Source organism: Hyalella azteca, unplaced genomic scaffold (genome assembly GCF_000764305.2).
Source record: "Hyalella azteca isolate HAZT.00-mixed unplaced genomic scaffold, Hazt_2.0.2 contig934, whole genome shotgun sequence".
In the NCBI taxonomy this organism is placed as follows: domain Eukaryota; kingdom Metazoa; phylum Arthropoda; class Malacostraca; order Amphipoda; family Hyalellidae; genus Hyalella; species Hyalella azteca.
Genome location: NW_025931267.1, coordinates 1 through 18,774, shown reverse-complemented (window position 1 = coordinate 18,774; position 18,774 = coordinate 1). Strand labels below are relative to the sequence as shown.

The following is an 18,774-nucleotide window of genomic DNA, read 5'->3' as shown; positions in this document are numbered from 1 at the left end:
ACTGGATCTTTGAGGCTGAAATAATACTTATACTGAAGGTCACGTACATCAAGGCCTTTGGACACTTACGACTAAATTTTTATCCCTATCAACTCACAGCTTACGACCAAATTTTTATCCTTTGGTGAACTCACGGTTTTTCTCAACTTCAGGTGCGACCGTGAGAGTGCGATGAACAGCTTCGTTTGTTTGGCATGTTGGTTCTTGTAGGATCAGTAGACGAGCATCTGGTCGCAGCTAACAGTTTATTTGCTTTATTAACTTACGCTCCGATATGCCTTGAAAACTTCAATTCATTGTGGAAATAAACTCTCAAATTTTCTTCCTCTGTACTCTTCAATTGCCTCTATCATTGCAACAATGTAATCTTATATAGCTAATCTTTTGAGTAATCTGGAGTGGAAGCGATCAGGTCCATATTGCGAGGGTTTGTCGGCTGGATTTAGTTCCGGCGGTAATTTGGAGCGAAAAGTGATTGAGGAGTTTATGGATAAAATTATAAAAAAGGATTAGATAAAAATCAAAGACTTTACTCTGAAGTTTACCTGTAACAACTAGCTTATTCTTTCCTATGTGCTGCTCGTTTCTCTTTAATTTTGTCTTTCTTTCCCTGTCTTACAATATAAGGAGCTTGAATTTATGTTTATGCACACGAACTGATAACTTTCATAGGAATATCTTACTTCATTAATGCTTGAGAGCCGCGGTGTTCACCTGGAGCCTATTGCATAAGGAATATACAAGTCAACTTTGAATATAGTACATAGAGACTATTGACTATATTCGTATATATTATACTATATAGACTTGATCAGGTTCACATCAAAGCTGAACGGTCCTAAGTTAAATACAAAGACAGTATTCAGAACATCGTGCACCACCAGTTCTTGGAGATTCATTCCCTGATAACGGATATATAACAGGGATTCCTATCAATATCGCACTGAAAACTGTCAACATTCTCGACCGAGTGAATGTTAACGATTCAATTACATTAAATATGAATTCCCGTCAGTAGCATATCACCGCACTGGTCATGCTCGACCGATTGATGGTAAACGATTCAATCAAATTGAATAGAAATTACTTTACATTCGTAATTCCGAAATTTTGTCTTAAGTCACAACTTTATTAGATTTGTCCGAGTGTTCCAAGTTAAATAATCAAGACAATTCGAGAATCCCGTTATCCCGTCCTGTAATCCTGGAAACCGTAATACCGACCACGACACTCCTTATTCTATCATACCAAATCCCGCCACCCCGAACCCGGTCATCCTGGATCCCGCCGTTATAACCTTGACTATCCCATCATCCTGAACTATTCTCCCACGAGAAACAAATTCCAGGCCCAGACGCGCCCCAACTAGATATTGTTGGGGCGCCGGGCTGCGAATAAATATTTTTAAAAATTTATATTAATAAATATTATTATTATAAACATAAACTCAAACAAATATTTACAAGTTTGTTCCTCAGCGAACCACTGACTGGAAACAATTCAATTACATTCAACGGCTATAGCGGCAATCGCTGTGCAACTTTCTTTGTTGACATAGTAACAAACTAACAATATCTGCGACTTCTCAAGCGATAATATATTTACAAAGCAAATATATTTGCGACCGATCAAATGATTTTATAATTACAAAGTATATATTTTTGTGACCTGTTAAATGGTTATGTAATCGTGAATAAATTAATTTGAGACGAATTAAGTGATTATATAATTATGAACTGAATATTTTTGCGATCTCTTAAGTGATTATATAATCACGAAGTAAATATATTTGCAGTCTATTAAATGATTATATGATAACGAAGTAACTCATTTAGTGACTTTCAAGTGATTATATAATCACGAATCAATTTGATTTCCAACCTACAAATAATTGTATAATGACGAATTAAATCATTTTGCGACCTCTTAAGTGATTATATAATTACAAAGCAAATCAATTGCGACCTGTATAATTAAACAATGAATTTAAATACTATGATAATGTTTCAAAAATGGTGAACATCTCAATGCCTTACTTATCTTATCCCAAAATAGCAACTCCATGAGCTACAAGAAATCAAGCTTGCAATCAGGAGAAGCAGCTACTTGCATGCCGCCTTAGAGCAATTAAAGCTCAAAATCTCATGCTGCTATTCTGTTCGACATAAAGGGATCTTGCTTTGCATCTATTTGGCAAGAGAACAAGAATTGTTTTTTATTTCAGTCTTTAACTGTGCAATTCATTATAATAATAAAAGATACCCTTACTCTATTTACAATTATTTAATATCTTACATAATGCATCATTATTTCTATAGAGCATTCTTCTCCCCATATGGCTTGTAGAGAGTAAATTTAGAAGTAGTGAGGTTGAGGATGATGACAGGCTGGTGCTGACGAGCGCCCATAATGAGTTTAGTCTTGCCAAGACGCACCGACAGAGGGCGCCACTCTTCGCTTGGAACTTTCACCGAAACTTCGGAATAAAACTTGAGGTGTTCTTCGTCAGTTGAGTAGGTTTGAACTCGAACCACAGCTTCTAGTCTGCAAATTATCATTTGGTTAACTTCAAATTCTATATATTTCGTCTCATTTATGGGTAATGAGGCATATGAAAAAGAAGTTTCAGTAATTTTTGCGTCATTGAAAAGCTGAAAACTAGGTGAAGTGCAACTGATGAATAAAGTATAAAAATGATGATTCACCGATAGACGGAGAAGACAACGCCGTTGCCTGCGACTGTGTGGACCAGTACGTCGGTGGCGTCCTTAGGGGGAGGATGAGCGAGCTGCGCTGGTGGCACTACCCTGCGTATGGCAGCTCGCCCGAACATCTCTATGACGCTGCCGTCGCTGCAGCCCACGTACATCAAGCCTCGCTACCAACACATCGTAAGTGAGGTCAGCAGAATTTGGATAGAAAATTTTGCAAAAAATATGAACCTATATTCTCCGGAATATGAAAGAAAAATTCATAGAAATATAGGAGTTGGGAGAAACATACCAACCTACCGATTAGCAACTCAAAGCGGACCTGAGAAAAAGGCTGTATTTAGAATGGCGTTTCGTAAGAAAATGTAAGGGATTCTACAATTATTAGGGCGGGAAACACCGGAAATCGAAGCATTAACTTCGAAAGCTCAAGCAGTTCGATGATTTTTAACGTCAGTGAATTTAACATTTATTGGTCCGAGTTTTTTTAAAGTTTATTTACTATTATGCCCTCTGTTTCAACTTTTTATCAATATAGGTTTTAATATATTTCCTGCATTGCAAGTTGCTGCTCACTCGCGCGTCTTGAACTGATGTTACAATTTCTTCCCAGGAGTTTGTCATCAAAACATGGCGAATTGATTCATGTTATAAATTAGTAACACAAATATTTGAAACGCACAATCCTAAATTAATTTCCATCTCGTGAAAAAGTTCCAGGAATTTTATCAATTAATAAAATACAGCTTACATGATAATGTTAACATTAGCAATAGGGGTTGGACAATTTGTGCTCACATTTGGCTGCGAAGTGAGGGATGTGAAGACGACTTTTCTGGACGGCAAGAAGGCGGACGCGCCACGGGCGGGGGTGACGAAGAGCGCGCTACCCACGAGGTCGCACAGCAGCAGCGACTTAGGCGTCAGAACAGCGATGGTCGTCTCGCTCACGTGCACCAGCGACAATAGAACTGACTCGCCTCGTAGCTGCTTCTGAGCCAACTCTATGCCTGTGAAGGTAGTCTGGTTAGCTATGATGTAACTCTACCTTAACGGCGACAGAACTGACTCGCCTCGTTGCTGCTTTTGTATGCCTGTGAAGGTAGTCTGGTTAGCTATGATATAACTCTACCTTAACGGCGACAGAACTGACTCGCCTCGTTGCTGCTTCTGAGCCAACTCTATGCCTGTGAATATAGTCTGGCTAGCTATGATGTAACCCTACCTAACATTTGCTTTCATGAATATCAAATGTAAGTTAATTCTAAAGGAATAGTCATATAGTGAAATTTTCCGAGAAAATTGTTGTTGAAAGTCGCATAAAATCGCCACATTATGATAAATGCAAAGATGTCTATTAGGATTACGATGGCGATCTTCAATCTTTGATGTAGTGTTGAATTTGTGCTAACTGGCCAGAGTGCGAGCGAACCTTTAACCCAATTGAAGAGGTAAATAGTGGCAGCATCGGCAAGAAAAGCCAGCTGCCTTCCTTTGGGCGAGAATGACAAAGATGTGATAGTCTGATCCTTGGAGTCCCCTTGCAGCACCGTGACCAGGGAGCCGTCTGATGGGCGCCATACGTGCACCATCGCCCCTTCATCTTCCAGCAAGCCATTGGGATCGTCCACGATGCTGCCTTCCTGACACGCCGTCGCGACCATCATTGGTTCCCCGTACGAGCGCGCCAACGCAGTCACCACAGTCGAGTGCTGAGCGTGCAGAACTTTTGGGGGCATGGGTCCTGCCACAGCACAGGACAAGTTTTCAGTGCCTTAATGATATATATGATTCAAAAACTTACTTTGACCACGCGATAATTTGCTTCACAAGTATATACGTTAGGAATTTAATGCGATTCAAGCAATCTAGTGACATTAATTCAAGCATATGCGTTCTATATGTTTTGAAAAAAATCTTAAATAACCCATCGTTTTCTTTCCTCTAGCATTTATTGATGTGGACAAATCTGAACTGTCTCAATAATTTGTTTCTTTTCCTAGTTTTTGGGTACTAGAAAAAACCTCAAATGTTTTTCGAAGTTAATAGTGAAAATTATTCTACAGTTGCTCGAATTGGCGTTGCAGCAACAGAATCCTCAAGAGTTATTCTAACCATTCGAGATGTCCATCTTGAGAATCTTATTATTGTCCAGGAAGAGTATGGTGTCATCATTGAGCAGAGCAGCGTTAGAGACGAGTTTGATGGCCCCGGCATCACCCGGGCGTAGCGAGGGCAAGTTTTTATTAGGCTTTGTTCCAGAAGTCGCCTCATAGTTCTTGTTGAACATAGAGGTGTGTTGCTTGAGTATGCCGGGAGTTAACACCATAGTTTCATCCAGCCCCTGAACGTCGAGGTCCTTCAGTGATATTGCTGCAACACGAAAACATGAAACTCTCATCAACTCACAAGAATGAAGGACAATGTTTTAATACCTCATTTGGCAAGTACCAATAATGCTATCACGTTTCTGTCAAGCATTGACTCACGAAAGTTTGACTCGGATGCTTGCTCAGTTTCGCCATCAACACCATCGTTTACCGTCGAAATGATTATTTTCGCAAGAGAGCGAAGCGAGTGCTAAGTAGGCTTAAATAATAAAATTATACAAGAAGAATCTGCTTAGAAAATATATTGCTCTGTAAAACGCATAAACTTCATTGTGGACATAAGTAATATCGACTAATCGACATGAGTGATCGACTAATTTTACATATAGGCTTTCAAAAACGATAAACGTAAGTTATTGAAAGTAGGTTAGTTACCAGTGACTCAATTTGAGGCCACCAGACCACGGATGGAATTTAGACAAAATTTATAAATGTAACCTTCGATTGCAAATTCCGAGTCTGCAGGTCGTGGCAAAGATATTGATCGCGATATAAGCGAATTACAGAAAAAATATATTCGAGCATGCATATTCTCGAAAGACATTAATATCTCCAGTAAGCTAATAATACAGTGTCGGTGAATATTTTGGTAAGTATTATAGGTTCATGCATCAAAGAAATAGAACCGTGGACTATAGGAATAATGAGCTTATCCAGCCGTTGACAACTTCGTTACGAAGGTATTACAAGGTGTTACAAGGACCTCTGCAGCCCTTAATACCTTCAGTCCGAAGGTATTATTAAGGGAAGAAGGTATTCATACAAGGCACGTAGGTATTATTGTAACTGCGGAGGGTAGTTACAAGGACCTCTGCAGCTCTTAATACCTTCAGTCCGAAGATATTATTAAGGGAAGAAGGTATTCATACAAGGCACGTAGGTATTATTGTAACTGAGGAGGGTAGTTACAAGGACCTCTGCATCCCTTATACCTTCAGTGCGAAGGTCGAGAGGCACGGTAGGCGGGGCTGCGAATTGCTGAGGGGACGAGTGAGGAGCCTTCAGGAGGTGCGCGTCGAAGTCGTCCTCGTCTTCAGCGGCGTGACCGACGACCCTCCAGACGATGACGGCGGTGTCGGCGCCCCCCGTGCTGACGAGGAACTCGTCTGACGGCGACCAACCCACATTGGTGACGTGGCTGCAGTGCCCCGCATAGTGGCGGTACTTTTTCAAGGAGCCCTGGCATCAAAGTCACAAGCGCTTTTAGCTTACACTGACATCAAAGCCCCAATGCTTTTAGTTTACATTGAGGTTACTTGGGCTAACTAGAATCTTGAATTAACGTGCTTTCTACGAACCATCTCTGCAAAAGACGAAACCTTGGCGACTACTACATGTTATCCTTGATTATTGTAGTGAGACATAGGGTAAAGTTGATGATGAATGATTCATTTGCCCACAAGCTGAATGAGCTCAGGAATACGAGATCGTAAAATGTCTAAAATTGAATTAGGAAGCAATGCTTACAAAGCAGGGATACGCGAAGAGTCTGAGCAGACCGCAGTTGTCTGTAGCCGTGGCAACGAGCGGCAACTTGTGAGCAGTGGCGACGGCGTTGACGTCTGTGAGGTCCATGCCCTTGTCCCAGATGCCCTCGAGGGAAACATCCAAGGGGCACGTCAGGGGCATCTGCCAAGCCAGCTCCTTGGCCGCAGCGTTTGGTATGAGCTGCTGCCGACCTCCAGGAGCTTCATAGAACAGATCCTCGCCATCGCCTGCCAACAATATGTAGTATTATGGAGCATATACTATATTAAATGGGTAGTATAACATATATTATAGGGGTAATAAAACATATATTATAGGGGTAATAGAATACATATATAATAGAGCCTCATATTTAGCAGCGTTGAACCTCAGTGCCAGGTGAGGTGCGTTACGAAGGACGCCGCCCCCCGACACACCCCCACTCTGCGCAGGCCACCACCCTCGCTGGTCATGGCGCTCCCGTCGGTGTCTACGACGTACAAGTCCACGACGCCCTCATGGGACGCCACCGCCAGCAGCCGCCCGTCGGGGGAGAACTTTAGGTCGGAGATGGCCTCCCGGCGGTGGTGGGTGCCGCCTAGGCGTGTGGTGGCGGGGTATGTCAGGACCGCCACGCTGCCTGACAATCAACCATTTTATTATTCTTATATATATTAATCCTTTCACTAATTTGTTGATCAACGAGCATTAGATTATTATTCTACTTTTAAAATAGAGCATGTTAAGCGTGCATGACTAAATGAAGTATAATTTCGAGACCAAGATGCTATTTAAGCTCGTCATTCATTCGGTCAAAACTACTCGTTTATCTTAGGTCGGATTATATAATCGGCGATACATATTGTTAAATTCACAGTACATTAGGAGACTCGGTATGGATAAATTTAGAAAATACTCGAGCTACGAATCTTCTTTACGACACTGTAAGTATTATGAGCTCAGAGCACAACACATGAACTAAGACTTTCCCTTATATTCATGGCTCGATAAGCATTATAGGCACAGTAATACGCAACGCCGCAGGCACCAGCGTTGGACAACGCCCCTCAAGGCCCACCATCGATGAAGCCGACGGCGAGGACGGCCGCCGAGGGGTGGAAGTGCACGGCGCGCGCAGGCTTCCTGAGGGCGCAGGAACCTAAAGCGAGGGAGGCGTCCAGGTCCCAGATCCTGAGGGAGCGATCGTCGCTCACCGTCACCGCCACGTTCAGGGTGGGGTGCATGGCGAGGCCCCACACCTCCCCTTTAGAGTGGCCCTGCGCATTTATTTTACCTTAATATTATCTTGACATTGTCTTGACTTGTGCATAGCGTGTTGGAAGTCGTGCAAGGAGTAAACGTAGCGAGTAAAATATGTTATAGTTTATGTACAAGTCGTGCAGAGCGTCAATATAGTGAATAAAAGACGCTATAGTTTTGTACAAGTCGTGCAGAGCGTCAGTACAGTGAATAAAAGATGTTATAGTTTTGTACAAGTCGTGCAGAGCGTCAATACAGTGAATAAAAGATGCTATAGTTTTGTACAAGTCGTGCAGAGCGTCAATACAGTGAAAAAAGATGTGATGTATATGTTATAGGTACAGGTATTTTTTTATAGGTTGAGCTATCAGTATGTTCCGTTAATTAGTTTGTGTGTAATAGCTTTACTTATTTCAGGTATCTGATCAATTATTACAACACTTCTCTTTAGCTTCACTTCTTGTTTGTCTGTCTGCTACAAATCTAATAATCGAAATTTAACACACTTCTACTTATCCTATCGATCTGAAATTTTGCACACTTGCGTAAAGTTGGAGATAATGCATGAATCAAATGACAAAATTAATAATTTTAAAATAATTTTATTTTTTATATAAAGAAAACTGGAAAAATAATTTTGTCTGCTACAAATCTTATAATCAATATATAACACACTTCTAGCTGTCCAATCCATCTGAAATTTTGCAGACTTGCGTAAAATCGGAGACAATGCATGAATCAATTGACAGAATAAATAATTTTGAAAATTTAATTTCTTTTATGTATTAAACAATTAAAAAATTATTTTTTTATATTCAAAATTAAAATTAGAAATTCATTTTACCTGTTGTACATTGGAGACACGGGATTTTTTAGAAGTGTTGTCTGTAAAAATTAATTTCTAAACGTATATTTTAATGGCTCATATTTTATCAGTTTATTATTCTAACCAAAAATAGCAAGTAAAATGTCGCCAGTATCAAAGTTGCCTTGCTAAATTCATTAATTTGAAACCCCCAATGTATTATATATATATATATATATATTATATATTATACATATATTACATATATTTCTTCTTTACAAAATTCTTCCTTGGTCTGTACAAGAGGAGCGCTCCAGTTAGATAGATCCGCTCCACCGCGCCACTAACGCTGTAACATCGATTGCTGGTTGATTACGTCGTAATGTCTTTAATGACGTTGAGTCGACGTCTCATGATTGCTGGGACTAAATTTTAATGAATAATGATTGACAATGTTGTTCGAAAAAATGCATTTTAACAGCGGCAAAATCAAAAGAACGGAAATACTTCTGCTATAATTTTCCCGTAAAAACTTCACGCTAACAAATAATAGGCAGGCAATGGTGATGTTATTCGCTGTTTTCCTGAGTGATTTTATTCCATGAACACTTGACACGTCGATAGTAAATTATTGTCTAACACTTTTTGATTAAAAATATTTAGCTATTTTCTTGTTTCTAAGAAATTTTGATACCCACTAATACTAGTGCTGGATGTGCACTTCCACGCTTTATAAATCGCATAAGATGGAAACGGAGAGCTTAGAATATTGACGTCGTTAAAAATTATACAAAAATTCATCGATATCGTGGTGGGAAGTGAGGTGCTATAGACATTTAATTAAGTTTAAAATGAGAGTTAAATTCAAATTAATGCCCTATCAAGGCATTAATTGAAGTTATCGCGACCCAAAATGAAATCAGTGCAAAAAACAGTCACCATTTCAAAAATAAAAACAATTTTCAGATTTTTTTCAGACCCGTGTAATCAAACTTAAACTTGTAAGAAAAGCAGACTGGGTTACCAGTTTTTCCCGGTGCATTTTTGCGGTTTATTGAGTGACGGATAAATGATCGTTATACGTGCACGTTTGTATGTGGCGAATAGTTGATTGATTGGCGAATAGTTGACGAATAATTGATCGTTTTCAGGAGGCGAATGGTCGATTGTATATATATGGCGAATAACTGATCCTGTGCACGTGGCAAATAAGTGATCACTCGCACGTGGCGTATAATTGATCGTATGTGTATGGCGAATAATTAATCTTGTGCATGTGGCGAATAAGCGATCGGTTGCATGTGGCGAATAAGTGATCGTTTTCTTGTGACGAAAAAATGACCTGTATGATTGATATAGCCTGCATGTGACTGATCGTTTGCATCTGGTGAATGTCGTATGTCTGTCGTGTATGTGAGGCTCCGCTAATTTTGTTTACAGAGACCCAATCTACATGCGGTGGACGACGTCTGAGTTGCCCATCCTTTCCATGGTGCGGAATTAAGATTCAAAGTCACCATCAAAATGAGGGCACCATCACATGAGGGCAAAAAGTGCTCTTTTCTTTACATGAATTTAGAACACATTTTAAAAATCAGTATAGCACATCCAATCATTTTAATCAACGTGGAAACTATTTAGCCCTCTTTTCGATCATTATTTAGGTAATGCATATAGATGAACATTTATTCTATGTTTTATCTATCCGAAAATCAGTCTACGGCCTTCTACAAAAAAAGATCCGAGCTGAGAATTAGACTTTCCTCAGTCGGACTCAGAGCATTAATCATTGTTAGAAGAAATGCAGTAATGAAGGTTAGGTCAATGCATTTATACTCGTTCGATGTTTTATGAACATTTGTGACAAATTCTGCATAAATTTCAAAATTCCAAATTGTCATAGTTAGATAAAGTGTGGGTTGTTTTTAAATTTATATGCAAAGTCAATTCTACTTGAGATTAGGAAATGACGGATTCGTAGCAACTTGTCATATGAACTAAGCATTTAAATCAAAGAAAACGCCGAAAAATTCATTTTGTCTGCAGTGAAAACTTATCGGAGTCCAGCTCCATCATCAGTACAAAAACTTCATTAATACGATTTTTGCCAAAATTGGACCTACAAATTGCATAAGGAATGCAAAACCTATTGCATAGGTTTCAACGGTTTCAAGGAGATACGAACTCATAACATCGTTTACTCAGGTGACGTCATAGTTTAAAGAAGGTGACAGAGTACCACGAGTAGCTATCGCTATAAAAATTTCACCACGATGGTATGCTGCTAATGTATCCACCGCAGCTATTTATAACCGTCCAATTGTCAAACTCTGAAGAAGAGGATCAACAATGATTGAACCGTAACCGATGACGTGAGCTCCTCTAGGTACAAGAGCAGCCACTTAAAGCGCTACTTTCGAGGAGCTACTTCAAGAACCCGAATAAATTTATCGAACTGAAACTTTTAACGCGTGCTGCGTCTAAGCTTTATCAGGATTTCTAAGTAGAAGCCGAGCCAACTGCCACAACCAAACATGATTGAGGCTGCATCTTTCCATCACAGAAGACCCGGTGCGGTACTCAATAGTAGCTCTATCGTCCCCTTAGATAATATAATTATTAGAAATGATACATGAACGTGCGTTGATGTATACAATGGCAAGTGCGGATCCTAGGCCATCAAAGTTCGTTGCTGCATCATTGCAAAACAAACAGTTTTTGGATTCTTCAAAGTTCATCTTATTAACAAATAATCTATATGCTCGATGAATCGACACTGAACTTTTTTCACTGCGACATTCACAAATATACACGGCAAACTGTTTGTACGTTGTTAAGGCGCGAGCAAACTTCATTTCTTTTATAAGTGTTGTGAACTTGTTCAGTAGGAACTAATTGATGACAGATGTTGTGTTTTGGTGAGAGCTTTCAAAATAATTGGCTCCTGGCCGTGGAAAATTTAACCGATTTGCGGTAGCTATACGAAACACATAACGGCATATTTTTGTATCAGAAATTGGCGATCATTTTCTGGATTAATAACAACAGGTTTGCCTCAAATGTCAATTTTTTCAATTGAAAAGATGTGATTAAGGGGACCGACTACCCTCCGGAAAAACTTCTACAGTTTTTATCCGATCATCATGAAACTTCACATAAATACGTAAAATGTAAAAAAATGACATTTTGCTATTATGAATTTTTCGAAAAAATTGATAGAAAACGTGAAATTTATAGGAAACGGCTAAAAAGGGGTACTTTAGAAAATCTATCTCCTCCTACAAATATCATCCTACAACATCGAGACACATATCATTCGGTTCGTAAGGACCATACTTATAGATATGATGATCATTTTTCTCATTTTCCTCTTAGTTTTTTTTTATGCGCGTTTTATCCCAATTTTCTCATTTTTTCTCATTTTTCCCTCATAGAGCGAGTGGCTGCACACCTTTCACCTCGCTGTCATGATGGGCACTGAAAGACCTGGCTGCATCTGGCAGTATATCAAGACACGCCCCGTAATTAATGCCTTAGGAATTTGTTAAGGCCGCCCCCCACCGCCCCCCGTTCCATGGGGCGTGGTGAACGTAAAAATGGAGGTAGAAAGATGATTCTACCACCAATGGAATCGTCAGAAAGTAAGCTTTAAGATGAGTATGAGCACCGGATAATGCCATGATTGGCCGCTTTACGTCAGACGTTCCTTTTTAGTGTGTCTAGCCTTCTAATTAATCCCATAGGCTTCAGTTAAGGGCTCTAAAAACTCCCTCCCTTCGGGGGGCTGTTACGAAATCATTTTTTGACGTAGAGGGATGACTTTGGTACCGTTGGATGCGTCAAAAACTAAGCTTTAAGATGAGCTCAAAAACCGGAAAACGCCAAAATTGAAAATTTTAGGGGAGTCGGTCCCCTTAAGTCGACGTAAAAACATAAGAAAGATTCAATTTTCACCAGAAAATACGTCAATTAATTAAGCTTATGTTGATTGATTCACATCTGCAAATGGACACGATCGCGTTCAATGCCAGTTTTTACAACACTTCTCTTTAACTTCACTTCTTGTTTGTCTGTCTGTCTGCTACAAATCTTATAATCAAAATTTAACTCACTTCTACTTATCCTATCGATCTGAAATTTTGCACACTTGCGTAAAGTTGGAGATAATGCATGAATCAAATGATAAAATTAATGATTTTAAAATTAAATTTTTTCAATATTAAAAAAAACTGAAAAAATAATTTTGTCAGCTCCAAATCTTATAACTGATATTTGACACACTTTTACCTGTCCAATTGCTCTGAAAATTTGCACACTTGTGTGAAGTCGGAAGCAATGCATGAATCAATTGACAGAATAAATACTTTTGAAAAAAAATTTATACATTAAAAAAATTGAGAAATTAATTTTTTTAATATTCGAAAATAAAATGAGAAATTCATTTTACATCTGTAACATTGGAGACACTGGATTCTTTAGAAGTGTTGTCTTCAAAGAGTAATTTTTAAACGTATATTATTTGAACAAAGCTTGGATTGACCATGCATTCATTATTATACAGCAAATATACAATTAATAGTATTAGAAATTAAACGAAAGGACTGCTAATTCAGTCAGAAGGAAGCTTTCATCAAGCGAAGAGTACAAAGTTAGATGCAAACGTGAAACGGCCAGGGCCCATACTTTCAAAAAAAGTTAAGAGATCGTAAGTTCATCAGCCAATCATTGACGGCCTTTCAAGCAAAATCCACCAATCATAGACAAGAAAATAGAGCGTAAATACTTACGTTCATTTAGCGAGTTTTGAAAGTATGGCCCCAGATCTTGAAGTACATGATGGTTAGATGGCCAAGCCATTGATGTCAGTATTGCCCAAATAGTAACTGCAAGTCCAAATCAGGAAAAAAATGTTGTCTGGCTGTGTTTCGCGAGCGAAAATGGACTCAAAAGATCCCAAAGGCAAGTTATTCACCTGAACAATTATCTTGAACTTGGAGGTGTTTGCATGGCCGCCTCCTACAGGCATGAGCAGGAGCTCGCCTTGCTGCGTGCCCACCAGCAGCGGCAGGTCTCCGCCAGCCAGGAACGACAAACTTCGCACGCTCGGTTGCGACGAAGTCAAAGTTATGGCCACGTCAGGGTCCAAAAATTGATCGTTGATTGGGAAGACTTTGATGCAGTGGTGAAGTTCCAGATCGTACTGGCAGACGAACCCATCGTCACCTCCGCTCCAGACAAACTGCGTCATACTTCAGTTATTACAAACTGTAATAACTGAAGACGTAACATTCTAGCCGCATTTATTACAATCAAGCATCTCTTGCTGTACTCGCTCTCACTCCTTTACGTATCAATACGACTCAAGTTTCGAACATGATCAAAAGCACTTCTTAAATTAAGGTATTTCCTGAAGGTGAGCATATTGTATAATTAAAAGTACTGGTCACCTCGCCGTGCACGATGATGGTGTGCAGAGCTTTCTTGTGCGCCTTGACTTTTTTGTCGACCTCGCCGTTCTTAACAGCGATGATGTGTCCGGACGAGAGCCCCAGCAACCACAGCTCCTGCCCGTCTGAGGTGCACTCTGGTGACACCACACCACAAGCCAGGCACGTTTCCTGGGCCCCACAATTGAATATTACCTACTATACATACGCCTGAGACCACACGTGAATTTTATCTCCTGCACATACGCCTAGACCACTTGAATGTTCCCTCGTACACAAACGCCTGGACCCACACACCAAAATGTTACACCGTATACATACGCCTGGGACCACACACTAAAATATCACAAAGTACACATACGCCTGGACCCACACACTAATATGTTACACCGTACACATACGCTAAATGCTATCATTTTCAGACATTTCTGTAGTCATCGTTGTTCGAGCGAGTGTTGTAAATTAAGGTTCCACGTCAACAATTTGCGGATCCATGAAATCACTTTACTCATGGTTGACGTACAATTGAAGCGAGTGGGAAACTTATTATTTCTCGCCTTAGATCTTATTTTGAAGAATATAAAAAGAACAGGCGGCAGCACGTACGTGCTAATAATCTTCCGAAACTTAAGTACGTCCACTACTTTGGCGTGGGTTCCTAACTAAAGACCGCTACGATACCTCCATCATTGCGCTCATGTTACAATCATGGATAATTTACCATGGTAATAATTCCTACATGTTAATTAATTCAACGGGAGCAGCCGTCTTGAAGCCGACTGCCTCTGTCCCTACAAAATTTCCATTGCATGCGTGGCGTCCCAGCATGCAAGTCCCAACAAGACTGGCGCATAATTATGTCCTGATGGCTCACTTGTCTCAGTTTGATGCCGAGTTTGACCTGCCGCCACGTGAGGCCGCCGCCCACTTGCGTCCATGTCTTCGAGTGCCGCACGCCAAACGTCAGCAGCTTGCGGGAGTTGCTGGCGCTGAACCGCACGCCGAACACTTTGTCAGAGTGCGCCCTGATGCACATTTATCAGCTTGATGATCATTTAGATATCCCTGATACTAATTATACCGTCCAAGTTATCAACTTAATGGTCATTTAGACATCGCCGATACTAATTACAACGTTAAACTTGTCAGCGTAATGACAATTTATAAATCACTCGCACTAATTTCAACGCAAAACATTTAAGCCAGCAATCAGCTTGGCTGGCGAGCTATTTCTAAATATCCGCTAAAACATTTATTAGGTCAATAGTCATTACAGATCATGAAGCAAACGATCGGGTTACTGAAACGGACGCTATTAGAGGCCCGACGCTCAGAAGTTGACAGCTGCTATGTCTCTGCCATCAGTTCATTGCCATCAACGACAAGAATTAAACTCGCCGCCTTTTGACGTTGGAAGCGAATGTATGATCGTCGTAGAGCTAGAAGAACTTACGATCACTGTCGGGATTTATGATCAAGTAAGCTTACTAGAGCAGATAAAAAACCAATCATGGAATGATCCAGAATACGGCATCAGCAAAGACCGGGAATACGCAACCAGAATAACCCAACAGAAGGATTCGAACACTTGCACCTGAAATTGCCTGGTGAACTTCACTCTTGTGGCACCAGTTCATGCGAATTGTAACATTAGGTGTCCCAGTGGCTACAGTTCTGAGTACCAGGGTTGGAGCAGAAAGTTATGGGTTCGACTTCGGCTTCCCCTGACTGTTCTGATCAAATTAATCGGCGAAGTTAACGGGCGATTGAGCACAGCAAAATTGGATCAGTGAAGTGCGAGTTCGAGACCGCAATAATCTGTGAATATTCCGCGATGTTAAGAATCGGCGACAAGTCTAACGGCCTAATGAACGCTGACTCCGCTAAACTAATACTACTACGATGACCCAATTGATTAGAAGCGGTCATTAGATTCGTGACGCCTGACTATGACTGAAGGCTTACAGCACCTGGCGCTGGCGAGCTTGACGCCCTTCTGCCAGTCCCAGATGACCATGGAGTTGGAGTCGTCGAGGCCGATGGACGCGAGGCGGTCGCCGTCGCGGGAGAATGCGAGGCACGAGACGCCCCTCACGTGCCCCCCCTCCAGGAATGATAAGATCCTCAGGGTGCTGCTGCTCCACACGTGCACCGTCGCCGCCTTGCCCATCTGTCCGAGCAGATCGTACGGCGAAATGAATGGCTCATCGTAAAATTTCGTCGGGTTCTATTCAAAATATCTCAAAAGGTGACGTGACAAATTTCAAACACAAAATCAGGATTGAATGACATGTGAGGATGAATCACCTGACCAGAGGCGACAGTGATGCCGTCAGGATGCACCACCAGGCAGAGGATGTCGTCGGTGTGGTGAAGGTAGTGACGCTGCTTGTTCTCCTGAGGCTCGAGGACCACACATACGCCTGCCACGTGATACACGAGGCTGCCGTCCCCCAGCCAGTGGGCGTTGTCGCGGCACCCGTGGGCTCGGTACCTGAGTGCCATGACCTCAGTACCTCAGTGCCCCCCAAAATCAACCCGTTGCTTAAACAGGAATTACGAGTAATGCGGAAAGAATGTCAGGAAAGGCAGATTCTGCCACGTTTGAACGGTGGTCGTGCGTAAGTAAGTTCGTGTAATTTCTTTCTTTCCGTTTGGTGAAGGTTCTACCTCCGTAAGCTCGCGGAAAAGCTCATGTCAAATTAAAAAAATATATATTTGCATGCTCTTGGAGAGAGCATACGATTCAAAATAGCGTAAAAGATTTTAGTTTGTTATTTTAAAGAAATAGCCATTTTTTTAATAGCGTAAAAGATTTTAGTTTGTTTAGTATTGCGTGCTCTGCTGCAACTGCATGGCCTTGAAATTCTCTACTGTAATTGACTGGACGGTACACAACTTGGGAGGCGATGGGCAAGACGAGTTGGGTAATCGTAAGTTTGTCAGAGCCATTTCTGTCTATTTAAAGGAGATCTTAAAAGGAGTGAAAGGAGAACTTCAAAAGGAGATAACGTATCTACATGCGCCCCTTGAGGCACGTTTTACAAACGAAGCCTGAATTTCACAGACGGGTAAAAGAAATTGCCGATGCTTGACCATTAAATAATATCTCTCCAAGACAGACTTCCCATTCAACTTATCCAGCGAGGGCCGTCATGGTGAAGCACTGCACACAGCAGCGGCGTACTGTGTTGACGTCATATTGAATATAAAATTAGCTCAATATGAACTCAATATAAGCAGTGAAATGAGTTTTCTTACCCGAAGACGTGTTTCATTTTAAGGTAGTGATGAGGGGGCGTGTCAGGTACGGCGGTGTCGGGGTCCGAGGCGTTCACGCGGCTTCTGAAGGCGCTCGTCGGAGGCACCTCCGCCGGAAGCCGCCGGCGGTCGCTCCTCGAACTGTAGGGGGCGATGCGTCTGCGGGGGCGGCACTGACTTATTAATGTAATCGAACTGCAGATGGCACTGCGGCTGCGAGGTCACCAGTAGTCACCATTAGACACCAGTAGTCACCATTAGACATCAGCAGTCACCATTAGTCACCAGCAGTCATCAGCAGTCTCCAGTAGTCACTAGTCGCTCACCTCGGAGGTAATTTCATTCCAGGGTCGACGATTTCAGCCTCCAGGTCGAGCGTGAGCTCAGGCAGGCCCTCGTACTCGTCCTCCGTGTCCAGGAGCTCCTCTCCGCTGTCGCTGTCGTGCGTCACGGGACTCAGGCTCACTGCAACATACAAGTGTGTCACGGGACTCAGGCTCACTGCAACATACAAGTGTGTCACGGGACTCAGGCTCACTGCTAGCGCTCTAAAGTGAGGCGAGCAACACTGGGGCCATGAGCTGCGGGAGTCGAGCGCTCTAAAGTGAGGCGAGCAACACTGGGGCCATGAGCTGTGAGAGTCGAGCACTCTAAAGTGACGTGAGCAACACTGGGGCCATGAGCTGTGGGTGTCGAGCGCTCTCTGAGAGGTTTCGGTTATCGCAACGCTAATGCAAAGCCATCTAATCACTTCAACTATAACAAGATCGTTGCACTCGGCACTTGAACTGTGTAAACATAACCTTATCTGACCAAGCACAAGAGAGTCTTGCTTACCTCTCTTGGGACACGGGAAGCGGAAGAGCTTGACCAGACCAAAGTCGTCGCCAGCTACGATGACTCCGTAATAGAAATTAGCGTCCGTGGCGTTGATGTCGCTTAGATCGGCGTACTTGTGCCATAATCCGGCCACCTAAAATACGGGATTACATTCTAACCTACGATTATATTTTACTTGTAATACCCATAACAATCGGCAATTATATTTAAATGGAGCAATTACAAAGTCGAGTTTGAACTGTTATCTTATAGTTTTTGAATAGCTAGACGCAGAACTTATATAACAATCACATACACCACATAGAAGTAACACTATCACTACCAGTGATAAGGGAAAACTCTCCTACGCCCTGAACTCTTTTATCCAAGATATCACAGAACATATTGCAAAAAGATATCAAAAAGTTTCCCAGTTTACAGCCTCGAGCAACATTTGTGTTGCGTTGTAGCTTGTAAATTAAGGCGAGGCGTTTAGGACGGACGGACTCACAGGCTGTCCGAGCACGCCAGTCCACGACGCCCACTCGAACTCCGCGGGCAAGTCGGCCTCGTCGATGAGCTCCGAGCGCCCATCTGTTGGTGGTAAAAAGAGG

General features: G+C 41.6%; 1 protein-coding gene across 1 annotated transcript; it reads right to left on the bottom strand.

Annotated features, from left to right (window-relative positions):
* Positions 1-381: 381 nt before the first annotated feature.
* LOC108666939 (echinoderm microtubule-associated protein-like 5) lies at positions 382-18,767 on the bottom strand (the record flags this gene model as incomplete). The annotated part of the gene is given in 18 exon segments (XM_047881168.1): positions 382-2,544; positions 2,706-2,878; positions 3,510-3,721; positions 4,144-4,455; positions 4,827-5,084; positions 6,034-6,280; positions 6,569-6,821; positions 6,935-7,208; positions 7,647-7,845; positions 13,606-13,872; positions 14,081-14,251; positions 14,955-15,105; positions 16,051-16,250; positions 16,388-16,574; positions 17,342-17,500; positions 17,668-17,806; positions 18,179-18,314; positions 18,672-18,767. Coding segments are annotated over 18 exon segments (3,666 nt in total), but the record flags the coding sequence as incomplete, so codon positions are not given.
* Between the last annotated feature and the right edge of the window lie 7 nt (positions 18,768-18,774).